The sequence below is a fragment of the Passer domesticus genome, chromosome 9 (genome assembly GCF_036417665.1).
Source record: "Passer domesticus isolate bPasDom1 chromosome 9, bPasDom1.hap1, whole genome shotgun sequence".
Taxonomy (NCBI): domain Eukaryota; kingdom Metazoa; phylum Chordata; class Aves; order Passeriformes; family Passeridae; genus Passer; species Passer domesticus.
The window spans coordinates 32,270,940-32,296,196 of NC_087482.1; the positions used below are offsets into that span (position 1 = coordinate 32,270,940).

Sequence of the window (25,257 nt, forward strand, 5' to 3'; positions counted from 1 at the left end):
CTTTGTAACTTATCAATGGTTTAATAAAAAGATAAAATTTACAAGAAAATAACAATAATAATAATATTCCCCACCCTGGGTGGAGACTTCCCCCACAGCAAGGGTGGCCCCAGGTTCTGGGTACTTGGGTGGTGGCTGGAAGGGCATCCCTGTGTCTAGTGGGGGATGCTGGCCTTCAGCCCCATCTCTCTGGGGGTCTTCCTGGAGCCCCTTCCTGCCACAGGGCAGTTAGAGAGGCCATAGGGCAGTTTCCCTCAGGCCTTCAGTTACTGCTGGAGCAGGACATCTCCAACCCACCATGGGGCCTTTGTGGGCAGGCAGAGGGTGATGTACCCCTGCAGCATGCCCCAAAAGGGTCCAGTCCCCTTTCTAGCAGTGGGACCCTATGAGAGTGTCCCCAAGCCCTTCAAAAGCAATGAGACTGAAGAGGAACAGCAGGTCCTGATCCCCTCTGGTGCTGCTGCCCTGGGGCAGCCCACACAGCCACCCCCCACCACCCTGTGTCACCATGTCCAACCCAGCGTGCCCTTGGCTAGCAGCCCAACTCGGCTGGCACGTGGCACTGCTGACCAGGCTTCAAACTGGGCAGCTGTGTCCATAAACAGCCTGGCACAGACCCCCAGACAGCCATTTCCCCCCCAGGGTGGTGATCACTGCCAGCTGAGAGGGACAGAGAGCACGGCCAGCGTGGCCACGGGCATTGCATGCTGCCATGCCAGCAGGACAAACAGTGACACAGCCAGAGCCAGCCCTGTAGGTGTGTCCCCCTGATCAGTGTCACAGGGAGCAGAAGCCCCTCCACACAGACATTAGTTTTGGGTTAAACAGCCAAGGATGGAAGTCTCCATCCTGCCATCCAGGCTCAGCAGGGGCTCGGGGCCCTGGTGTTACTGGTGTTAGTGGCATTAGCTGGAACATTGCTCCTGGATAGAGTGCAAGGGACATCGGCCCTTCCCCGCTGGCCAGGCGTGCTCCACGGGGCAATGGAGATGGAGGGGTCCCATCCCCTGCCCCTGCACGGTCCATGTCTTGAGGAGAGCCCATCCCTGGAACTGTGCTGGTGGAGCCAGAGACAATTCCAGCCTGCAGAAGAGAGATGTGACTTCCTCAGATCTGTTACCTTCTCCCAGGGGAGACACCACCTTTTACCATAAGCTCAGAGAAGAGGTAAAGCCTGCACAAATCCAAATCCAAGAGGTTTGGTCCAAGCAGGTCTGATGTGTCCCTGGCAGGTCTCCTGCCCAGCACAGTGGGACAGAGCCTCCTTCTCAGCTGTTCTCTTCGGGAACTTGACCTGGGGTGGGGAAGCCCATTGTGGTCTGGTCCAGCCTGTTCCTGGGGCTGGGGCTGATGCAGCTGGTGTGGGTCTCCAGTGTGCAAGTTGCTCTCTGGAGGAACTGCAAGAAGTTTTCCTGAACAGAAGCCTCTGAGATGGAAAGACAGAGCTCCTGACCAAGTGGATGGTTAAGACAGCTGCGCCGGAGCCGGGCCAGCTCCTCACGGATTTGGCGGTTCAGCAACCCATAGAAGAAAGGATTAACAGCAAAGGAGGAGTAGGCAATCCAGGTGACCACCATCTCCCCGTGCCCACCACCCACAGTGCCAACAGTGACAGAGGAGTGCAAGTGGAAAGCAAAGAAAGGCAGCCAGCAGCACAAGAATTGTCCCACAATGAGGACCAAGGTGAGGATGGCCTTGTTGCTTCCTAGAAGGCGATCCGGGATCAGCCTGGGCAGCATCAGGATCCTGGCAGTGAGGATGGTCACTTGGCTGGCGATGGAGTCACATCGGTGTCTGGGTGCAACTGCCTGTGCTGGCACAGGTGCCTGCTGCAGGGACGCAGTCCGGGCCACGCGGTAGATGCTGGAGTACACAGCGAGGATGATGATGGTGGGCAGAATAAAGCAGGTGATGCTGAAGAGGATCACAAAAACCTTCTTGTGGGCCCCGGGGCTCCAGTAGACTGTGCAGCGGCTGGCACTGGTGGCCCCATTGCCATGAGGCCATGCCACTAGTGCCAAGACAGTGATGAGAACAGACTTGACCCAAATGAAAACCACTCCAGCCACCGCCAGCCTGATGGTCATCTTGACCTCATACCTCAAGGGATGGACGATGTAGTAGTACCGCTCCACGCTGATGATACAGATGGTGAGAATGGAGGCACTGATGAAGCAGATGTTCAGGAATATCACAGCCTTGCACTCAGCAATGCTGTAGATAACCCAGTTGAAGCAGGAGGAGCTGGAGATGATCCCCAGGGGCATGAGGAAAATGGCTGAGAGGAGATTGACCACACAGAGGTGGCAGACAAAGATGAACTTCCTGAAAAGGGGTGTTTTGAGGATGATGACCATCACCACGATGTTGGCCACCAGGGCGGTGAGGGTGAGCAGGATCATGCAGAAGAGGCCCATCACCTCCTCGCCGATGGAGTGCTTGGGGATGGCGAGCAGCTCTAGGCTGTCCGTGGTGTTTGACCCCGTCCAGCTCGGCATCCCCCTCCAGGGCTAAGCCAGCAGCTCTGGTGCCTGGGCAGCAAGGGCTCTTCTCCTGTGTCCCAGAGAGGGTAACCCCACCACAACCATGGCTGATACCTTCTCCTTGCCTGTTGGGATCAGGAACCAGATGTGAAGGGAACGAACCAAAATGGAGAAGAGCCACAGAGAAACGCAGAGACAACCAGCACACTTCCAAGGTGCTGGAGGAGGGAGCGGTAGCCAGTGAAGTCAAATCACCCTGGTTCTCCCAGAGCTGCCACCCAGGCTGTTCCCAGTCTGGCCAGGGATAGCATAGCTAGGTCCTGTGGGCACCCATGCCAGGCTGACACCCCATCCCCCCTCTTCAATGGCACCAGTATGTCCTGAGGTGGAACAGCACAACTTGCCTGTCCCAACCCTCTTGCTCTGGCCACAGGGGACCCCAGGGTGGGTGGGATTCAGCGCACCTTTGCTCCTGGGGAGGTGGGTGATGCTCCTCTCCTCAGCGGGGTCCTGCTTGCTGCTGGTGCTCCGGCAGCAGAAGCGGGGCTGCCGGCCCTGTGAGGCCACGCTCGCCCTTCCCCGCTCCCGTCACCCGCTCGTCATCCTGTTTGCCTGCAGCCCGCCAGCTGCGGATGGCACCAGCTGTCACTCCCGGCGCTGCCTGCACCCGTGGCAGTCCCACGGGGACAGCTGCTGGGTCCTAGCAGCCGGCGGGGGCTCAGGGAGGGGGGTTCCTGGTGGCCCCCCCAGAATGGCCACCCCCTGCACCAAGCCTGGTCCTTCCACAGGAACACCTCAGCACTCAATTTCCTTGGGCTCAAGGGACAGAGCTACAGGCAGGTCTGCAGCAAATCATCTCCACTGGCACAGGGTATCAGGGTAACTGACACCCGGGGCATCAGGGTGGCACAGCTGGGAGTTGCCCTTCCCTGGCAGCCTGAGCACCCGGACGTGTGCTCAAGGGGCACATGTGAGCACAGAGAAGGGCTTGGCATGGGTGCCAGGCTGGAGCAGGACAGCAGACATGGCATGAGGCATGGCACTAGAGGGGGGCAGGCACTCGCACTCAGGATGGATGAATTCCTCTGTGCCCAGGCAGGGCAGCAGATCTTGAGATCTTGCTCATCCTCTGTAGCTCTGATGCCACAGGGTGGGCATGAGCCGTGTGCCTTGCTAAGGTGGTGAGAGCAGCTGCCTCCCAAAGACACCAGCTTTCATCTGAAGGCTTCAGCCCCTCAAGAGCCACCCATGCCATCCCTTCAGGGACCCACTGACACCCTTCCCTACAGCACACCCGCCTGCTGGGCAGGAAAGCAAGAGCACCACCCAGTGCAAGGCACAGTGCTTTTATTCACAATCAAAGCAAGCTCAGTCCCCATGCCAGCCTGTCCCTTGCCAAGCCCCAGGTGGGATGGCCAGAGTCCAGATCACTGTGCTCTGGGCTGGTGGGTGTCCCCTCCTGGTGCTGGGCCAGGGCCGTGGTGCTCCCACACACCCTCAGAAGCGGAGCTGGACAAGGTAGCGGATCCGGCACTGGCTTTCCTTGTAGATGAGGTACTCGCTCTGGCTGAAGGAGGAGTCCTTGTAGGCGGGCATGGGGATGGGCTTGCCCTGGCACACCAGCACCTTCTTGCCATCCAGCAGCACCTCCTGATCCTGTGCAGGATCTGGGCCAGAAGACACCCCAGCACCACATGAAACCTGAGATCTGGCCTCTCTCCCCCTGCCCTGTGTGCAGCACAGCCCCGGAGCTGCCACAGCCCTCCTGCCCCCGGCTCACCCGGCTCTGTCCGGCCACAGGCCAGGACACTGTCATAGCCAGCAGGTGGCTGACACAGCGTGGGGTCATCGCAGGTGATGCGGTAGGGCTTGCCCAGGGCCACCTCCGTCAGGAACATGATGCCAACATTCTTAGATGTACGGCCCACTGCCATGGGAGAAACGGATGGGAATGATAGCACCACCCCTGGTACTTCCAACTGGTCGTGCCCAGGCCACGCTGGAGCACAGGGACCAATTACCATGGCAGGGAAGGGGCTCGGCAGGCCCACAGCTGCCTGGCAAGGGGTATGCAAAGGCAGCCATGCTCACACAGAGCCTGTGGGCATCACAAGCAGCCCAGCCCATCCCAGGACCCTCACCATAGCAGGCTGATTTGCTGTTCTCTGAGGCAAAGTAGATGCCCTTGCCCACGCGCCCGCCGGAGTGGGGCATGATGCGCAGCCCGCTCTTCAGGATGGCCGCCACCGCCGCCACGCTGGTGCCGTGCCACAGCAGGCGCCGGTGCTCCAGGAGGTCATGGGCCTTGAAACGCTCAGCCTGGAGAGATGCACAGCTAAAGGCTGCCCACAGAGGGACACACGGGTGCCCAGGGGTGGAGGACTGCCACCCACCTCCCCCAGACCAGCCCCAGTGCCTGGCTGGAGGGGCAGGAGAACGGGTGCCTGTTTGGCCCTGGCCAGCTGGGCTGAATCTCCTCCTGGGTGGAGAAGCCCTACAGCAATCCTGGGGTGCAACCATGGCTTCCCCAGTGTGACATGGGGAGAATCACCTCCTCCTCACCTCACCATCTCGGGCCACCTGCCAGATGTTGAGGATGTGGAGTTTGTGCCCAGTCTGTGTCACATAGGTCTGGATCATCTGCCAAGGGGGAGGCAAAAACGCTGTGTCACTCCAGGCAGCCATCTCAGCAATGCCCATGGTCCCCCTGGGACAGCAGGAACCTTTGGGTGCCCACAGGTCTGACATAATTGTTTCCCATTATGGGACACTGTGGCACAAGCAGCACCTGATATTCCCGGGAAGCTGGGTCAAGCAGGGAGAGCTGGCAGCACAGCAGGGCATAATCCCGATCCAGTGGGTGGGCAACTTCTTTCTCCTCCTCCTCCTCCTCCTTCTCTTTCTGTGCCTGCAGGCTCTGTGCAACCTCAATGTCAGCCAGCACCTGGCAGGGACAGAGCAGGGACATCCTCAGCACCAGTGCTGGGCACTGTGCCGGGGGAGCAGGGCAAGCTCAGTCTCCTGCCAGCAGCTCCTGCCCCACCAGGAGGGGATGTCACATGCTACATGCTCTGGCATCTCACCAGCAGCATGTCCTTCTTGGCACGCAGCAGGTCAGGGGAGTTGATGGTGGGCGGCCGTGCCCGCCCAAAGTTGTGGGGGATGATGGTGTAGAAGCGTGAGGAGAGTTCCTCCAGGTGAGTGGCCTGGGGGTGCTGCTCCCTCAGCGCTGCCTCCAGCTCTTCCAGTGCCTCAAAGCCCCTTGCGATCTGCTGCTTGCTCAGCTTCCCCAGAGGCATCTTCTTCACATCTACCAGGGAGGACAAGGTGAACCCCTCCACCCCACTCACCCTGCAGCTACTTCCAAGAACCTCCAGTATCACTGTGGGCAAGTGGGGGCACCCAGCATGGGGTGTCCACAGTCCCATCAGGTGCCAGGATATCAGAGGGGATGCTCTCAAGTCCATCAGCACCTCTGCTCCATTCACCTCTCCACCTGCACCCCCCAGAGGGAGCCCATGCCAGCCACCAACCCAGCACCTCCTACCGATATTCATGGTCTGCATGGCATCCCGGAACATGTCACTGCTGAAGATGAGGGACACCAGCTCCTGTGTGGCGCTGTCCAAGGTGCAGGGCAGCACCCGCTGCTTGCAGACCTTGTTCCCATCCACGGCATCCACCTGCAGACACCCCACATCAGCTGTGGGCCTGCAGGAGGCTGTGGGAGCACAGCACCAGGGCTGCCCGCCTCTCTGAGGAGAGCCTGGTCCTGGGGCAGCACAGCAGTGGGCAGGTGCTGCCTCCACTTTTCATGGCTCATGCCACCCACAGGCCCATGTTCCTCATTCAGGATGCCCTCCCACTCCATTTTAACCCATTAGCCCCAAACCTCTGCCAGCAAGCTGTTTCAGCAAGCACCCAGACCCCCCTCAAAACCCATCCCATGCTGCTGACTCTCTTGGATGTCCTGGTGTTCAGTGGGCCAGGAGTGCAATGAGGACCATCCCACCATGGTGACAATCGCTCAGTACTCACCCTGAGTGTAGCCTCCACCTCCTGCCCAGCCCCTGGCTGCACCTCAATGAGCGTGTACTTCCCTGGGTGGGCAACAAAGTTCTCCCTTGTTGCCCAGCTGTTCTTGGTCTTCTCTCGAAACTTCTTCTCAAAGTCCTTCTTGGCAGCTTCCAGGGAAGCACAGGGCATGAGCTTGGACTGGCCTGTCTCTCCCTGGCAGTGGACAGCAGTGGTCAGGACCTCCCCTGCATTCCTGCTCCACCAGCCCCATGCCAGTGGAAGCAGGCAGGCAGGAACAAGGGAGGCTGTGATAGCAAGGCTGCAGGGCAATGAGCAGGAATGTGCTGAGCCACGAGCTCAGGGAGACACCCCAGGACACCTTGCTGGGCTGTCACACTCACATTCACTGCAGGGACAGGTGCCACATGCCCCAGACAGGCTGACTATGTTATGTTGAAAAGTCCTTAGAGCCCCCCCCATTAAAGAACTATAGCAGGACACTTGGGTGCTTGCTTTGGGACCAGGGACCCCCAGGTTCACCCTCAATTTTTGGGGCTCTGAAGGCAGGGTGGGGACAGCTGAGGTGCAGGGGATGAGCAATGCCCGGGTGGACTCACCACACGGCCCCAGCGGCTCCACACACTGTAGGCACCATCGTGCTCCAGGAGCTGGATGATGTAGAACTTGTTGTTGTTGGCACTGATGTTGGTCTGGTTCAGGGTGCAGGCATAGTCCTCATAGACCTATAGAGAGTGACACGGCCTGGGCTGGCACCTGGGAGCGTTCGGGGAAGGAGAGGGTGCAGAAATGTCCCAGCGGGAACACAGGGGGTCTGCATGGAAAACTGGGGCTGACCCTGTGTCAGCAGGACAGGGGCAGGTCTGAGACTCCCCCAAGCCTCCCACCCCTGCCCCTCTGAGCAGCTCAGCCCTGCTCTCACCCGGGCACCCGGTGCTGTGCTCAGGGGGCACAGCCCATCAATTGTGGCAGGCGGCTTCTCCTTGGGAGCAGTTTTCAGCGTTGCCAAGGTGGAGCTCCAGGTGTCGTCCTCCTCTTCCACTTTCGGTTTCTTTTGCCGGCTGTCTGGCTGCTTCGAGGAAGAAGCTTGGCGCTTCGAAGCCATGACTGAGCCCCCCCGCTGCTGCCGGGTCAGCACAGCCTTAATGCCCCAGAAAAACCCTTGGAGACAGCAGAGGGAGAGATGAGAGATGCCATGCTGCCCTTCCGGGAAAGTCCGGTGGGCTGTGCCTTGCTTTCCCTCCGCCTTCAGCCCGCAGCAGGGCTGGAGGAGGGGATGGGACCTCTGCCCACAAACTGTCTCTGTCCTGTCCCTGTGTTCGGGGTGGGTGGAAGAGCCTCTCAGCCCCCTTCAGCCCTTGAAGGACCCCAAAGTGGGAAGAGCCCAGTGGCACAGAGCTGAGGGGGAGCACAGGGGTGCTGTGCCCCCACCTCCCCTCACCAGGAACCCCCGATCCAAGGAGTGTGTCCCCAAGGCTCGGCCAGCTCTGTACCCCCCGGGACAGTCAAGATGGGAAACGATGCAACAACATGCCCCCAGACATTAAATGTCATCCCCCCCAGTTGCTGTCAAGACCAGGGAAACGCTTTGATTTGGGCAGGAGGGGGCTCGGACAGCCCCTGTGTGCTGTGCCCCCTGCCAGTCCCAGCTGAAGGACAGCAGTGGGGACAGAGGTACAGGCAGCAGCCCTGTCCTACCTTCTCCCCCTGCCCAGGGCTGCCTGCGAGGAGCTGCCGAGAGCCTTCAGGCTGGCCGGGCAGCCTGCCCAGAGGAGAAACTTTTTCCTTAGGCAGCATCTACGGATGACAGCGGAAACAGCTGTGACGCCTCCGGGTAGCGCATGCACCCTGTGACAGACCTGCCTGCTGCTGGACTCCACTGCCTGTCTGTCTGTCTGCACTGCCTGTCTGTCTGTCTGCCTGCACTGCCTGTTTGTCTGTACTGCCCGTGTGTTTGTACTGCCTGTCTGTCTGTACTGTCTGTCTGCACTGCCCGTGTGTTTGTACTGCCTGTCTGTACTGTCTGTCTGCACTGTCTGTGTGTCTGTACTGCCTCTACTGCTTGTACTGCCTGCACTATCTGTTCTGTCTGTCTGCACTGTCTGTACTACCTGCACTGTCTGTCTGTACTGCCTGTGTGTTTGTACTGCCTGTCTGTCTGTACTGCCTCCACTGCCTGCACTGCTTGTACTGCCTGTACTGCCTGCACTATCTGTACTGTCTGCACTGTCTGCCTGTACTGCCTGCACTGCCTGTATTGTCTGTCTGTCTGTACGGCCTGTCTGTCTGTACTGCCTCCACTGCTCGTACTGCCTGTACTGCCTGCACTATCTGTTCTGTCTGTCTGCACTGTCTGTACTGCCTGATTGCTCTGTACTGCTTGCACTGTCTGTACTCTCTGTCTGCACTGCCTGTCTGTACTGCCTGTACTGTACTGCCTGTCTGTCCTGTACTGCCTGCACTGCCTGTCTGTACTGCCTGTACTGTACTGCCTGTCTGTCCTGTACTGTCTGTCTGTCTGTACTGCCTGCAGTCTCTCTGTAGCCCCTGACTGCTCTGTGCTGCTTGCCCTGCCAAGCAGTCCCTGGATGAGGTGTGACCCTGACCCCACCCTGCTCCCCAGCCAGCCCCACTCCGCCATGCTCTGAGACTAACAAAACTGTCTTGAAAAAAATAAAGATGGCACCATTTTGAGTGTTAAACATCTTTTCTTGGGTCTCAGGCAAAGTCTCATGGCTAAGGTCAGACTGCGTTTGGATGTGGTTTGAAGGGTTCTCAGCAGCCTCTGGCAGCAGTGCCGTGCTCCGAAGGGCCCAGGTCCAGGAGGAGCAGTTGTGCAGGAGCAGGGGCTGCTGCTGGTGTCACGGGAAGGGGCAGAGGTGCCCTTTGTGCTGGGAATATGGAGAGGACAACGTTGCTGGGGCCAAAGCCTCGTTGGCTTTGCAGCCCCTGGGCTTGGCCATAAGAGCCCAAGCAGTGCAGGCAGCGGTACAGTCCCATGTCCTCCCTTGGGGACAGAGATTATTCACTTTTAACTGAGGCAGGCCATGACAACTCTTTAGCTATTGACAGGGGGCAGGAACTGCAGTTCTTCACTCTGGAGAAGAGATGACTCAGAGGGAACATGAGAGCCCCTTCCGATGCCTGAAGGGGCTCCACATCGGCTGGAGAGGGGCTTTGGATGGGGCACAGTGACAGCACAAGGGATAACTGCTTTAAACTGACAGAGTTTTGGATTGGACACGAGGAAGAAATGCGCTGTGGCGAGGCACGGGGACCTGTTTCACAGAGCAGCTGCGGCTGCCCCGCTCCCGGCAGTGTCCAGAGTCAAGCTCTGAGCACCCCGCTCCCGTGAGGGGGCAGGCCGGACCGCAGAGCCCCTAATGGCGGCAACCCCCAACTACATTTCCCGGCGTGCCGCGCGGCCGCCGCGCCTGCGCCCCGATTGGAAGCTTCCAGTCGGGGCGCGAGGTGGCTGCTGGGTAGAAGACGGGCGGTCCCTGAGGCGCCATTTTGTGGCGAGGCAGCGAGAGGGACTGCGCGGGTGTGCTCGGCGTGTGGTGCCGGATAGAGCTGTGCCGGGTGCCTGCGGATCCTGAGCGGCGCCATGGGCTCGGACAAGCGGTGAGCGGCGGCGGGAGGGCGAGGGGAGACGGGAGGGGGCGGGCAGTGGCGGGGGTCGCGGCGGGCGCTTCACGCTCTGAGCTCGGCCCGCTGTGCCCCGCAGGGTGAGCAGGACGGAGCGGAGCGGCCGCTACGGCTCCATCGTGGAGAGGGAGGACCGCGACGAGCGGGAGTCCCGCAGCCGGCGGAGGGACGACTACAAGCGGTCCAGTGAGGAGCGCCGCGGTGACCGCTATGATGATTATCGCGACTACGATAGCCGAGACTACGACAGCCGGGACTACGACAGCCGCGATAGCCGAGACTGCCGCGACTACGACAGCCGGGACTACGATAGTCGAGACAGCCGGGTCTGCCGAGACTACGACAGTCGCGACAGCCGCGATTGCCGGGACTACGATAGCCGAGACTGCCGCGACTACGACAGCCGGGACAGCCGAGACTACGACTGCCGGGACTACGACAGCCGGGATTGCCGGGACTACGACAGCCGCGATAGCCGCGACTACGATAGAGACTACGACAGCCGCGATTACGATAGCCCCGAGGTGAGCGGGGCGGGGGCGGCTCTGCGGGGCACCGGGAGCGGGGTGGATCGTGCGGGCCGTGGGGAGCAGCCCCGGGCAGGCGGGCGGTGTCCGTGCCGCCCTCCGTCCGTCCGTCTGTCCGTCCGTGTGGCACTGTGGGGACGCGCTGCGGGCAGTCGCGGTGGCTAACCCTGGGCGCTGGCTTCCAGAGGGAGCGGGAGCGCAGGAACAGCGACAAATCGGAGGACGGGTACCATTCCGATGGCGACTACGGCGAGCACGACTACAGGAACGATATTAACGATGAAAAAGAAAGCAAGACCATCATGTTGCGTGGGCTCCCCATCACGGTCACGGAGAACGATGTGAGTAGCCGGGCAGGGCCGTGCCGGAGCGGTTGCTGCCATTTTGTTGAGCCCGCATCATGGTGGCCTCTCTCCAGCGCTGTCGCGCTGCCATTTTGAGTCCTGAAAGCATTTAAACTCCCAGCGTTAAGTAATAGAGGTCAATTCAATGTTACAGTCCCTTTCAAACGGAACGAGCTGTGAATACTCGTTTTTTCGCAGATGCTTTCCCTAAGAGTGGATTTTAAACTGTCTGCTCTTTGCTGCTTTTCCGTGTGGGAGGGAAGAGGCAGGTTTTTATGCTGCTTCGCCCCGCTGCAGGGACGGGGACAGAGACAAAGAGGTGACAATCACAGTTTTTCTGGTCTTTCTCGAGGCCAGAACTTGTGACCGATGGGGTCACACACAGTCACCGAGCTCCTTAGGCGAGCCCAGCCCCGCACAAAGCTGTTTTGTGTGGGCACAGCTGTGGGAGTCAAAATGGCTGCTGCCGGGCTGAGGGAGCAAGTACTGACGAGCTTGGTGCTTGCTTGTCTGACGTATTTATTAAAAAGATGTTAAAGCTTGAAGGTTTTCTTATCTATGGTAACTTTTTAGGGTTTTTTTTTGCTTACCTTTTCTTCTTGGGGTATTTTGGTTACCAAGCCATAGTTATTTGAAGGGTAAAAGCTGAGCTATTCCAGTTTGTTTTCAGTCAAGACTCCACCTCTGCCTCCGGTGTGTATATACACCTTAATTGCTAACACAGGGAATACATTGCACCATTTCTGCAATGGAGACTTTTTCCTTTGCTTTTTCGTTGATTACTTGTTACTCTCCTGATACTGAGGGTTCCTAATCACCATATACTGCTCTAACATTTTCATGAGTGTTTGAAATCAAATGTAGGTTCCTGCATACAAATTAGCCCAGTCAGACATGATACAGAACACTTTAGAGCAGTTCTTGTTTCTAGATACTGGTGTAGCTCTACAGTTGTGCAGTATTTTTAGCATAATTTACATGAACGTTTAATTCTGGACTCAGAGTGCAGACAGTGCATCTTGGAACATAGTTGAATTCTTACATTAACTTCTGGCTGTGTACACAATTCTCTTTTTTTCTTATACATTTTTCATAAGAAAAATACACTTGCATATCTGATACTATTTCCAGTCAGCATGTAAATGGGCAGCTTTAGATAAGTTTTGATTCTGCTGAGCAGCCCTGTTTCATCTATTGTAGTTTGAATTCTGTGAAAGCTGCTGAAAAACCTTGTGTCTTCTGCTCTAGAATAAGAGAATTTGTTTTTCCTCCATGCCTCTGCACAGTGGCTGAGGCTGCCATCTTTGTTACACTGGAAGAAATGACATTTCTTCAGCTTTTTTTTTGACACGTTCTTCACAAATCTACTTTATCCCAAAAAACCAGTGGGAGTCAGCTAGATGATGAGCTCTTTAGCATGAGGCTTAGGAATACATTCATCGTGGAGCCTTGCAGTGCAGGCTTCTTGTTTTTCAGTGCTAGGAGCAAAGGGTTTCTAGACATGCAGGAAGAGTTCTTTTTAAAATCTTGGGCTCATGCCCAGTCTTTGCCAAATCCTGACCAAATAATCTTGAGAACACACAATTGTAGGGATTGGGGTTCTGGGTGATTCAGTGTTCTGAGTGAGGATTACAGTTGGTTTAGTCTGTAGCAAAAGATTATGTGGACTTTGATGCTCATCAGTGCCCTGTTGGGTTCTCAGCAAATGTTTTGTTTGTCTTTGAGATAGTGTTGAAAACATTGTTTTGTGTATCTCTTTCATGGTACTGCAAGGTAGGTGGTTTCTGTGACTTTTGTCTGCCAAGTTATGAAAATTTTAACTGTTGGATCAAAATCTCCTACAGATTCGTGAGCTTATTGAGTCCTTTGAAGGTCCTCAGCCTGCAGACGTGAGGCTGATGAAAAGAAAGACAGGTGAGAGCTCTTAATCCAGTTTTTGACATCACCTTCCTCTTCCCCAGCCCAAAAGAGTATCCAGAATTGTCCCCAAACTGCAAGCACATGCAATAAAAAAAAAAAAAAGGTTTGCCATGGCTAAGGAATGTGGCTTTTTGGAAGACTTAGATAGCTGGTCAACATGTTAAAAGAAGTCTGTCTACAGGGGGTTTTGTTAACAGGTATTGGTAAGTAATAATAGTGTAAACCCATTTAATAGTATGTAGTGTGTTGCATGGTTACCCTTAAACGTGGATTCAGATGGAGTGAAATGTAGCCAGTTAAGGCAGCTTGGTTCCTTGCCATGGCAAAATATCGAGCAGATCCCAGCAGTTGACGTCGCATTTGTAAAGCTGCTTTGTCATGAAGTAATGAAGCAGTTGGAGAGAGATTCACCTGTTTTAAAGGAACTGACTAACACAAGTATCCCGTCTATATCTGAATGCTGTCTCTAGGTGTAAGCCGTGGTTTCGCCTTCGTGGAGTTTTATCACTTTCAAGATGCTACCAGCTGGATGGAAGCCAATCAGGTTGCTTCACTCACCAAGTCTAGATATTCCTGAAAATGGAACAAGTCTGTACAGTTTAATGAGAAAAAAAAAAAAAAGGAAAAAATAGAGGTGGAAGGAGTGGTTTGTTCCATAACAGTGATTTAAAGAATAAAAGCTTTGTATATATTAAAATTTGTAACATATAAGACAAAATTAGGAGAGAAAGTTCTACTTTGGTAAAAGGTGCCATTGTATTAAATGACTTTGTTTCCATTTAATTGGTTTATGAAGATTTGGCTAGCAGTTGTTAAAAAAGCCTAGCTTATTTCCACTTGATGTTTCCTTCTCTGTTGTCAGAGAAAGCACCACATCTCTGTGTTGCATTGGTATTAACCCTGAAAGAGAAGTGTCAGTTCTTAGCAATAATCTGCTATCCCAGTTAAAGAGGGGGAACTGGCTCTTCTAGAGAAAAAAAGCATAATCATTTCAACTAAATTAGGCAGACGTGAGATCTCACGTCTGTTAGGCTCTGTATTTTGGCTTTTTTGTTACTGTGACTTGATAAGGAGCCAAAATGCAGTTAGAATCCGCTGGTTTGTTTTCCCATGAGATTTTCCTGTAGCACTAAAACAGTTTTGCTTGCTTTCACTACTTTGAGTATTCATAACCTATTTTAAAAACAGAACTTAAAAATACTCTCAAAGCGATCAAAGTGACAAATCACGGGTTTTTTTCTTACACCTGAATATTTGATGCAGTGGTCCTATGACAACATTATGACTGGTTTTCTGCTCTGTTGATGTTGTAATAAAGAAATGGCACCATCATGGGATTCTTGGCAGTTCCAGCAGATGGAAGCTGTCATATGCCTTGTGCTGGAATAGTGTTTTGTGTGTCCCACACTATGGGTGAGATCCCCAGCCAGGGAGCAGCTTTCAAGTTCTGTTTTCCTGACATGCTGCTCAGTAGGGCAGGTGGCTACAGGGGAAGGACTAATACCAAGAAATTAATGCTGAGCATATTTTCAGAAATTGATTTTTTTTTTAATATATACAAAGCTGTACTGATGCATAATTTATTGAAATACACTCAAATTCACTCCAGTAAGCAACCACCTTAGTAGTAGGGAAAACATAGCCTGTCCCCAGCAGCCGGGTTGCTGACTGTTAGATGACAGAACGATGTATTGCAACTATGCCAGCAGCCTTGTTTCTATGTGTGCACATCCAGTGAGTGCTGGGCCCTCCAACCCTCCCTCCTGCCGGTAGGAGCAATGGCTTTGCCCTGTTCAGTCGTGCAGAATGTGAGAGCCTTATTCATGCTACGTGCTAGATCTGTGTCAGACCCTGTTACCAGAAAAGCCACTGGTCCTGACACTGTGGTACCTCTGCAGAAAGCCAACCTGCTGTAAAAGTGGTTCTGCCGTTGCAGTGTCTGGGGTGTGGCCTCTAATACGCACTTCCTCACATGTGCTTCCACCTGTCTGACCAAAATATGTTGATAGCCATATTTTGAGAGGTCATTCTGCATACCCACGCTTGGCAAAGCGTGAGGCTGAGAGTCAAGGCTTCTTAATAGCTGTAAATTCCTAACTCCTCTGAAGTCAGAGTGAGAGGACATGCTGAAAGCATTATGAACTTTTCCTACCCCTGGAGAAGCTTCACGTGCAATCTAGTTACTCATTTTGGAGAGCTCTTGCCTGAATGAAGAACACAAACCTCTTGTGCAGGCTTCCAATTGAACTGATGCAGTAGTCAAATGAAACCACTCTTGAGTTATGTTTCGGTTGATGGCACTTGTAATCCAGCCTTCAAGAAGTCTAAGCAGGGTCCCTTTGGGAGGAATTACTGTATTTTCAAGGGGACACTTCTGAAGTGTGCTTGGAAAAATAAATCCAAATATGGTTAAAAGGTCTGGGGTGTTTGGAGTAGGGGATGAAGTGAAGCAGTCACCTAAGGACATGTTTAAAAAGTCTCTCAGTGCTATACCAGAAGTGAATAGAAATGTGGGGGCAAAGAGACTCCTAAAAATGTGTTAATCTGAATGCAGCAGATTAGGACTCTGTCTCCTTCGAGACACTTTCTGGTTCCATGTCAGCGTTTAGTGTTTGGCAGCTTTTTCTACACTCCCTGATTCTGTTTATCTTTGCTCCACATCCCATTCTCTTACTGCCCTCGTCCTCCTCTCTGCAGGATTGGATGGGCAGGGTGTAGGTGGCGGTGGTTGTCCTCCACATCCTCCCCATATGTTGTCCATTTAATTCAGGAGCACTGATTCCTCCGAAGGGTGCTCTGCCATGGGAAAATGGACATGTGTGTCTTGATACAGGAATAATTGAAACCACTTTTTTTGCAGAAAAAGCTGGTGATTCAAGGGAAGCAGATTGCAATGCACTACAGCAACCCAAGGCCTAAATTTGAGGACTGGCTCTGCAACAAGGTACAATGCATGTTTCTCTGTGAGAGTTTGTCTTGCTCTAGAGCTCACCACTTGCTCAGCGGTTTAAAGAGAGTGACACCTGAATCAAACCTACTCCTGCTCCCCATAAAGTTAAATTATTCTCCAGCATATGTTCTTTTCTAACACTGCTTTTTATAGTAGCATGCTTGGGATTGTAAGCCAAAGACTACACAGTTAAAATAACTAATTTGGGATGACTAGGGAGAAAGTAGCTGGGATGTTCTGAAAAGCCGTGGTGCACATAAGGGTGGCTTTTGATGTTCCAGATTATTCTGGTGGGTTTAGCTTTGTTGTGTTACTTTGTGTCAATGTCTGGGTTTTGTTAGTGTACAGCAAATGCAGTGTTATTAAAATTACCCAGGTTCTTACTAGGTTTCTCTTGTTTGTCACAGTGCTGCCTGTACAACTTCAGAAGGAGGCTAAAATGCTTCCGCTGTGGAGCGGACAAATTTGGTACGTTACCATCATGGCTTTCGTGTTCAGTTGGTGGGAAACTTTCTGGCCTATGTAGGAACCAGAGTTCCATGTAGGTTCTAGACTGGCTTATGAAATGCTGAGCTTGAAGTGAATGAACCATGTCCTGACTGAAATATTTTCTCTTCATATGAAGATTCAGAGCAGGAGGTACCACCTGGGGCAGCAGAAGCCGTTCAGTCTGTGGATTATTACTGTGATAGTAAGTGATCTTTGACTTACTCTAGAATGTGAAATGTAAACACACATACTAAAAACCCTTTCCATACCTCAGCCTGCCAGCTGAAGGACTTGAAATGCTCTGCAAAGCCACGGTGTGCTCTGCTAATGTCATCCTTTTTCTCCCCAGCCATCATTCTTCGAAACATTGCTCCTCACACAGTCGTGGAATCCATCATGACTGCCTTGTCTCCGTATGCATCTCTGGCAGTCAATAATATTCGTCTTATCAAAGACAAGCAGACTCAGCAGAACAGAGGCTTTGCGTTTGTGCAGCTGTCTTCTGCCATGGTGAGGACTTTACTGGTGTTTTGGAGAGAAACAGCAGGTTAACTTCCTTCTCTCCATTGCAGCATTTAGAGCCCTGAGCTGTCTGAAGGATTGTCCCCCTTCAGAGTGTTGATGGACGCAGTGTGTCAAAGCTGATAATATGTAGCTGCAGTTTGAAAGGTGGTGGGATGTTGGGAGCACTTTGAAATCTATTTTGGTAGCAGAGTTCTGTTCTGGATTGCAGCCTAGCTTCGTGTTTTGATTGCAGAAGTACTGGTGCAGGATCATACTTTTTTGACAGATTCTAAAATCTGGGGCATACAGTGTGGGATCTGGTGCATAGAATTAGGCTTCTTCTACCTTGAGAAGAGAGGAGGAGGCAGATGTTGCTCTTCTTCAATGCAACATCCATTGGGAGGGTGTAAGGACAGCAGAAACATTCTCAGGGATACATAAGGAGAGGACAGTAGGGAGCAGCCATAAATCAAAATACAGGAAATGGCAGAGGTACGAGAAAAGCCTCCTGAGTTTCAGGGAGGTCATGTGCTGGCATGGGGTCCGTGAAGGGCAGTGAATCTCTGTTCCTGGGTGTGCCTCTGAGGGATATGGCATAGTGCTGGCTAGGTTAACCATAGGACTCAATGATTTTAAAGGTCCTTTCCAACTTGAATGATTCATTGAGTCTGTATATCAAACTCAAGCAGCAGTGTGATCTGTTCGGACCTGCTTTAACCAGAGGAAAGCAGGTAGTTGGATTAAAACAGGTGCCTAATCTCAGTTTTTGCTGATGACCCTTTTGGAGTAGTTTGTGTCTTGATAAAGCTAAGCTTTTGAAGAATATTTAATACTTAGTGACCCAGGGAAAGGCTCAGTATTTTCACATGGGCTGTTAGGGGTCTCACTGTGCACTTCTGCATGCGTGTAATGTGAGGAGATGGAGGTGGTTTTACATCTTTAGCTTTTCAGTGGCTCTACATGAAAAGGTGGAGTTTGGAGGACTTCTGGATCCCCCACAGTAAACTGTCCTTCATAATAATAAGTTTTTTTTTTTGTAGGATGCTTCTCAACTGCTACAGATTTTACAAAGTCTTCAGCCGCCGTTAAAAATTGATGGCAAAACAATTGGTGTTGACTTTGCAAAGAGTGCCAGAAAGTGAGTGTGACAGCAGTCATTTGCATTTTTGTTTTTTGCCTTTTTTTTTTATTCACATACCCACCCCTTCCCTGTATATTGGATGGTTTCTTCTTGTCACCCACGCGTTTATTAAGCTTGTTCTAACTCCAAAGTTTTGCTTCCCATAAGTCACTTGTGTTGCAAGCATCCTGCTCTTCACTGTGTACTGGCAGAGTGAAAACAGGGTTCCCCGCACCCCTGCTTCCAGTGCTCTGAGGATAACACCATAACTGTTTGTGTGCTCAGCACATTTGTTTCCTTGGAGACCTTCTGACTTGTTACTGACTCAACAATGAACTTGAAGTTCCTGTACTTGCCAAGCAATGTTTTGGCTCATTCATTACATTCTGAATGTTTCATAACTGCCAAGAAATCCATGTGTGAGGGCACACTCCACCTCCTTGCATGGGGAGACACTTCAGTAAAAAGCAGTACTTAGGTGCCTGATCTTTGTGATTGCAGAGACCTGCTTCTCCCAGACGGTAACAGAGTCAGCGCCTTCTCTGTGGCGAGTACAGCCATTGCTGCAGCTCAGTGGTCATCCACTCAGGTATGATTTGGAGACTGTTACTCATAGTCCTGCTTTCCTGAACATTAAAATGCAGACCATGTAATTGCCCTGCAGGCCACCTGCTTGCTTCAGTTGTTTGATGGCAGATTCAGCCATGACAGATCTGGTCCACGCACAATCTGTTTGGAGCCTAGGCAGTGGGGTGCATGAAATTATTTAATAAAGTTGTTTACTTACCCCTGACAAATATTATCTTCGTGAATTTCAGCCACAGACTGGAGAGGGCAGCACCCTTGACTACAGCTATCTCCAGTCAGGACAGGATGGATACTCACAGTATGCTCAGGTTAGTAGTAAGAGATGGTGCTCTAAGGAGTAGGTTGTCATAATTTGGGTATGCAGATTGTTCACCTTGTGTTGTCATTTCATTTCCCTTTACAGTATTCCCAGGATTATCAGCAGTACTACCAAAATCAAGGAGGAGTGTTGGACACAGACACAGCTACCATATCAGGTACTGCTTCCAGCATCTTAGAAGTATTGTTCGTAATGATAGTTCTGTAGTAGTATTTTGCCTATTTTTGTTGTTTTGCTGTACAGAAGAAGACTTGGCTCATTTTGCTCTTAGGATGTCTGAATGAGGATGTATTACTAAAGAACTGTGACAGGTTTGTTGAAGTGGAACCTGTCATGCAAGATGAGAGAGAAGCCTTCATTTCAGACTATTGACAAAGGCCTTGAACTTTTGCTAGCAGTGTAAGCAGCTCTAGCAATGCTCAGCACTAACAGCTCTAGAGGCCAGAAATTGCTGACTTTGGGAGCAGAATGTTTCCTCCTGAAAAGGAAACTATTCCTTGTCTGGGTAGAAGATACCCACTGTGTATTTATCTCCTTTAGAACATTTATTGCCTTGTTTGGCTGCTGGAGCTGGAATTAGTAGCTGAAACTATAAACAAAGTAATTTTAGTCCTAGGATGCAGTAGTTTTACAAATTAGTTGGTTTATGCATTGCTGCTCTCTTTGGCAGGAGCTCCGGTCACTACAACAACAGCTGCAGTCGTGTCCCAGAGCCCTCAGCTCTATAATCAGCAGACAAACTCACCTGACTCTCCGGTAATTACAGCACTGATGAGTCCTTGCTTTCAAAGCCTGGGATATGTGGCTTAGCTGTTGTAGCCTTTGATTTTTTAAGTGGGTGGTACAGCAAAGCTTCTGAGTGTCCGTGGGTTAGTCACAGTGCTTGTGGTCATAAGTCACCTGCCATTTCTTCTTTGGGGTGGTTTTGTTCTTTGCTGAAGGTGAGTGCCAGGCATGCTGGTGAGGAGGAGTTAGCTGTCGTATGCGTAGGGTGCGCTGCTCACGCCTTGGCTCGCTGTCCTTGTTTTCTTGGTGACAGATTTTCTAATTGAGGTTTGTGGTTTGGGTTTTTTTCAGACACAATCAGCACCACCTACCACTAGCACTCAGGCACAGGCAGCTCCTCCGACTGGCGTGGTGCCTGGAACCAAGTATGGTAAGTGCTCGGGAGCTGCTCTTGGGGACAGTTTCTGTCACTGTAGCAATAAAACTCTGCTTTGGCCAAGTGCTCCATCACCCTGTCATGGTGAAGCTGCCCCTGGAGAGCGTTGGCTGCACGGGTGGTTAAGAGCCCTTTACAGACGTGTCTGCTGTTGTGGCTGCTATAATCTCCGAATTTTACCTGAAATGTAGAAAGATACCTGTCTGAATTCGTCTGGAACTACCATGTCCCACGCTTTAATTTTTTTACAGCTGTCCCTGATACTTCCACCTACCAATATGATGAATCTTCAGGATATTATTATGATCCTATAACAGGGCTCTACTATGATCCTAATTCCCAGGTAAACACAAGTTCTTCCCACATGTCTTAACTGTTAAGGTCCATTAGTTTCCTATCTCTCATCATACGAGTGACATTTGAAGTGCACAACATACCAAATGTTGCGGATAACTCTCAGCAGTGTGTATAGGGCTGGGACTTGATTTCCCTCTGGTATAGCCCTGCATTTTTCTCTCCTTTTCCTTAATTTTCCTCCACATTTGGCCCATATAGGATTAGCACTTGTCACAGCCACTGTATCTGAGCTATCTCGTTGCGGAGTGCCCAGCCAAGTGCACCCAGCTCTGGGCTCTGGTGGGTCGTCTCCTGGGAGAAGCAAAAGATTCTCCATAGTGCTGTTGGGCAGAACTGCTGTGTTTGGGGACAGAGGCTTCAGCCATTTCCTGCCTTTCGACTCCTCTCTGGAGTCTGCAAAACTTGTTTGGACTCCACAAAACATCTTCCCGTGTGGTGCAGTAGTGTGAATCAGCTTGTTTGGGTTCTCCCGTGGACACTGAGCTTGTGTGAGGTGTTTAACTGTCTGCCTCTCCTTCCCTCTGGCAGTACTACTACAATGCCTTAACCCAGCAGTACCTGTACTGGGATGGCGAAAAGGAGACCTACATGCCTGCAGCAGAAGGTGTCACGTACCAACAGACAGCTACCACAACCACCACCAAAGAAGTGAAGGAGAAGAAAGAGAAGCCTAAAAGTAAAACAGCCCAACAGGTAAGAGACAGAATGGGATCATAACTGGGATGAAGTCTTCTCTGTGGAACAGGATATTTCTCCTTTCTCATGAGAAAGGAAATCCTAGGTTATTCAGTGGGGTGCATGCCTTCAATTTGCAGGCACTGTAGGGGACTGAGGAGAGGTGGAGTTGGCATGGCTTCAGTACAGAAATAAGCTCTGCATAGGAGGAGTGCTTATGGAGTCCTGCCAGGATCAGTGGGAGTATAACTGAGCCATCACATAGAGGATTAGCTTGATAAGAAGGGCTTGTACAGTAAAAGCAGCAAGCTGTGTTATCTTTGAACACTGTATACAGGGAAACACCTGCACTACATCCAGTGTTCTGTGGTTTAAAAATAAAAGGTAGTGGGTTGACTTGTTCTGAAACTGCATGTGAGATTGAATGGGTGTCATAAGAGATTGATTGCTTTGAGAGGAGCTGTGTGAGCAAACCACTCTGCATTTCAGATTGCTAAAGACATGGAGCGCTGGGCAAAGAGTTTGAACAAGCAGAAAGAGAACTTCAAGAATAGCTTCCAGCCACTGAGTACCAGGGAGGAGGAGCGGAAGGAGTCAGCAGCTGCAGATGCAGGCTTTGCCCTCTTTGAGAAAAAGGTGAAGGTGCTGGCAGTGGTGTGTGGTGGGGTTCCTGTGACAGAGAGCTCTGTGCTCATGGCATTCTTTTGTCATCCAGGGAGCTCTGTCTGAGCGACAGCAGATCTTGCCAGAGGTGTTGAAAAATGGGGATGATGAAAATCCACTAAAGGTGAGTATGGTAGAGGAGCTCTAGCCAAGACTTGCTTTCCAACCTGGATTTCCCTGGCATTACCTGTAAAAAGTGGTGCTGATGATTGCAGCGGTGTGGTGCAAGTGCAGCAAATGCAGTGACTAAGATACACTTAGGACAGCTGTGGTTCTTATGAGCTCAGTTGGGGTTTTGAGGTTTCTGCATAGGCTGTACTTAGAAGTACTGTTTGGCTAATGAGAACTGTCTTCCAGCTGCTGTGGTATGTGCTTCTTCTGAGTTGCAGTACTTCAAAGTGTGGGCCCAGTACTTAATAGAACTGGGACCCTGCAGCAGAAGTGGCAGAGAAAGCTGAAACACCTTTGTTTCAGTCTTCACTGCCAAGGCCAGCCCTTAGGAATCCATGACACAGGGGAACATGAGAAAAAGAGCTAGCACTGTGAGAGTGACTGAGCAGTGGAAGGTTTCCTAGAGAGACTCTGGAATCTCCTTTCCTAGAGATCTCAGAGGTCATCAGGACAGAGTCCTGAGCAGTATGTGCTGGGGGACCCTGCTTAAGCAGGAGGGTTGGACTGGGTGACCTCCAGTGGTCCTCTCCAACCTCAGGCATTCTGTGATTTCATCCTTAGTAGTGGGAGCATGCTGTTCCTCCTGTGATACACATCTACAGCCTTTGTTCCCTCTGTGCTCTCTGAACTGTGGCACTCTGGCACTCCCCTAAGGCTGTCCTTCCTTTTCAGCGTGGCCTTGTGGCTGCCTACAGCGGTGACAGCGATAATGATGAGGACTTGCTGGAAAGAATGGAGAATGAGGAGGAGAAGCTGACTGACTGGAAGAAGATGGCTTGTCTGCTGTGTAGAAGGCAGTTCCCAAACAAAGATGCTCTGATTCGTCACCAGCAGCTCTCTGACTTGCACAAGGTAGTTACACTATGGAAATACTGGGTTGTCATAATTTAGTGTGTAAACCAAAACCATGAGGCATGTTGCTGTTTGGAAAACTGTTTTTCTTAAAGCAAAAATCTGCAGGTGGATTGTTGCTCTCCCAAAAGTCAGCTACTTCATTTAAGAACTGTTGTGCATTTCATGTTGTTAAAGTGAATCTTTCTTCTTTTTTCAGCAAAACATGGATATCTATAGGAGATCAAAGCTTTCCGAGCAGGAACTTGAAGCCTTGGAGCTACGTGAGAGAGAGGTCAGTGTTGAGATGAGCAGATGAGTAGCTAATGGAAAACCTGTGCACAGGTGATCTGTTGAGCTCTCCTTATCCTGACGCACGTCACTCGAGATAATCCTTGTAAGCCAACCCCTTTTCCAGTCAAGGTTCAGAGCTGCCCTGTTAGATGGAGAGAAGTGTCCTGTATCCCACAGATCTGGCTTAGCATGGAAGGCTCATTCCACCTCTAGCTCAGGGCTGCCAGGCTGGGACTAGAGACCTGCAAGTCTCTTTGTGCCCCATTGCTGGTTCAGATGGTGCTCCAGGGACTTGGCTCTTGGGCTCTGCTGTTAGTGGGCTGCAGTCTGCAGCATTCTGCAGTAGCAGGCATTCATCTGACTCACACAGCTCAGAGCTGAAGTGTCTTGAAATGCATGCTGACTGCAGTTGCTTTGTGCAGATGAAATACAGAGACAGAGCAGCTGAGAGGCGGGAGAAGTACGGCATCCCCGAGCCGCCGGAGCCCAAGCGCAAGAAGGTCTACGATGCAGGCACAGTGTATGTATCTGAGAGCCCCTCAGCAATGCCTCAGTGCACTGTGAGCAGCGTGGGTGACCTGTTGACTCTTCTTCTTCCTGCAGGAATTACGAGCAGCCCACCAAAGATGGCCTTGACAACAGTAATATAGGGAACAAGATGCTGCAGGCCATGGGCTGGAGGGAAGGTTCAGGCTTGGGAAGAAAATGCCAGGGCATCACAGCACCCATTGAGGTGAGTAAAGAGAGATGTCACCCTTGAGGAGGTTTGGTGCCTTTGTTTTTTTCTTGTTTAACCAGAAGCACTTGCTGCTGAAGGGCTCTGAAGGAATAAACTGCCAGCCACTGCAAAGCTGCCTCTCTTTATGTTGGCTCCTGCTCATGTTTGTCCCATTGGATGCTGAAGCAGAGGCATGGCTGTGCCTTCCTCCCTTTGGCATTTGCCTCCTGAGGCACTGTGGACCCAGTACACCAAGAGGGGCTGCCTTCCCTCCAGTTGTTGCCTTTCCTGGCCTTGCCTGTGCTCCAGCTTGTGCTGTTAGGAAGTGCTCTGTGCAGTTGGAGTGGGGCCAGCGTAGTGTGAGGTGTGGGTTGTTACAGGTGCTCCAGTCACAGGTGTCATGGCTGTAGCCATCCCCAGGGAAGCTGGCTGCATTGATGGGATTTGTGGTGGTGCCCTCGTGGTGCTTTGGCCGAGCTGAAGTGTGTCTCTGTTCCCTTGCAGGCCCAGGTACGAATGAGGGGAGCTGGCTTGGGAGCCAAGGGCAGCTCCTACGGCGTCTCCACGGCGGATTCGTACAAAGACGCGGTGCGGAAAGCCATGTTCGCTCGCTTCACGGAGATGGAGTGACCCCTCCGGCCTGCAAGCACTTCTTGTTAGCAAGAACTGACTGTTAAACTCCGTAGCCTTGGTGACCTGGCTGTATCCTGGCTTTGGTTTAGAGTTGACCATTTCATTCCCTTGGACGTTGTTCCCTGCTCAGCATGTAACAAACACTTCCATGAGCAGATTGTTTGAACTGACTCGACTTCATGCTGGAGAGCTCCTGGTTAGACTAAAGGGGATGGCTGATCTTTATATGGTCGTGTATATAGTGTAATGTATTCTGTGTTATAGCATGTTGTCCAGGTGCTGCTCCTGCCCCCTGGAGCAGCAGCAGGACCTGTTAGCTGTGCTTTCAAACTGTCTCTGCTCTCCTTTTGTTGTATTGTCTGTCTGTTTTTTTGGAGAATTTTCCTGTACATTTTGTATGATACATCTTTGTATAGACTTTTTGAAGACTTTGATTCTAGTTGCCAATTTGGCTCATTTCCAAATGAAATACATCAAAAAATATCCTATTTCTGTTTCTCGGTGGGTGAATGAAGAATTAAGTTGCCAATGCTACTTGTCCTTTCTGTCATTCTACTTCTTTCTTTATGAGACTTCATCCTGGAGTCCTGGAGTCTCCGTTCCAGCTCTCCACTCGCCTCCCTCCTTTCATCCCTGTGCTGTGCCTTGTTCTCAGCATCTTTCTCATAGCCCAGCATGGATGGTGGCTGGTGGAGCATCAGATCTCTCTGCAGCCCTTCTTCCCATCACTGTAGGAGCAGGAGAGGTGCAGCAGCAGTGTGCACTTGCCCAGGAGCCCTGGGTGTTACCTGCTGGCCCTTTGGTGGGCAGGGAGGAGAGTGACACA

The 25,257-nt window shown here is 51.8% G+C and overlaps 3 protein-coding genes across 4 annotated transcripts; 1 reads left to right on the forward strand and 2 right to left on the reverse strand.

The window, feature by feature from the left end:
* Window position 1: 1 nt before the first annotated feature.
* LOC135307910 (probable G-protein coupled receptor) lies at window positions 2-3,208 on the reverse strand. The gene is made up of 2 exons (XM_064432486.1): window positions 2,948-3,208; window positions 2-2,608 (listed from the first exon to the last, which is right to left on the reverse strand). The coding sequence occupies exon 2, from the start codon at window positions 2,496-2,498 to the stop codon at window positions 1,269-1,271; it is 1,230 nt and encodes a 409-aa protein (XP_064288556.1). The 5' UTR covers window positions 2,499-2,608; window positions 2,948-3,208; the 3' UTR covers window positions 2-1,268.
* A 605-nt stretch (window positions 3,209-3,813) lies between these two features.
* PARP3 (poly(ADP-ribose) polymerase family member 3) lies at window positions 3,814-8,931 on the reverse strand. Of its 2 annotated transcripts, XM_064432490.1 has the most exons (11): window positions 8,217-8,931; window positions 7,441-7,679; window positions 7,118-7,243; window positions 6,522-6,713; window positions 6,031-6,166; window positions 5,567-5,793; window positions 5,272-5,427; window positions 5,046-5,123; window positions 4,625-4,802; window positions 4,264-4,410; window positions 3,814-4,150 (listed from the first exon to the last, which is right to left on the reverse strand). In XM_064432490.1, exons 2-11 carry the CDS (start codon window positions 7,621-7,623, stop codon window positions 3,981-3,983), a joined length of 1,593 nt encoding a protein of 530 aa, XP_064288560.1. In that variant the 5' UTR covers window positions 7,624-7,679; window positions 8,217-8,931; the 3' UTR covers window positions 3,814-3,980. The 2 variants fall into 2 exon arrangements, with proteins under 2 accessions (XP_064288560.1, XP_064288559.1); XM_064432489.1 differs by lacking the exon at window positions 8,217-8,931 and having other exon boundaries at window positions 7,441-7,990.
* Window positions 8,932-9,989: 1,058 nt separating this feature from the next.
* On the forward strand, window positions 9,990-24,919 carry RBM5 (RNA binding motif protein 5). Its single transcript, XM_064432487.1, has 24 exons — window positions 9,990-10,142; window positions 10,246-10,690; window positions 10,879-11,034; window positions 12,882-12,951; window positions 13,428-13,501; window positions 15,818-15,901; window positions 16,315-16,375; window positions 16,533-16,598; window positions 16,746-16,906; window positions 17,941-18,038; window positions 18,522-18,609; window positions 18,839-18,916; window positions 19,012-19,084; window positions 19,598-19,683; window positions 20,005-20,083; window positions 20,341-20,432; window positions 20,975-21,139; window positions 21,611-21,757; window positions 21,837-21,908; window positions 22,628-22,807; window positions 23,007-23,081; window positions 23,503-23,600; window positions 23,684-23,813; window positions 24,303-24,919. The coding sequence occupies exons 1-24, from the start codon at window positions 10,126-10,128 to the stop codon at window positions 24,426-24,428; spliced, it is 2,721 nt and encodes a 906-aa protein (XP_064288557.1). The 5' UTR covers window positions 9,990-10,125; the 3' UTR covers window positions 24,429-24,919.
* The last annotated feature ends 338 nt before the right edge of the window (window positions 24,920-25,257 follow it).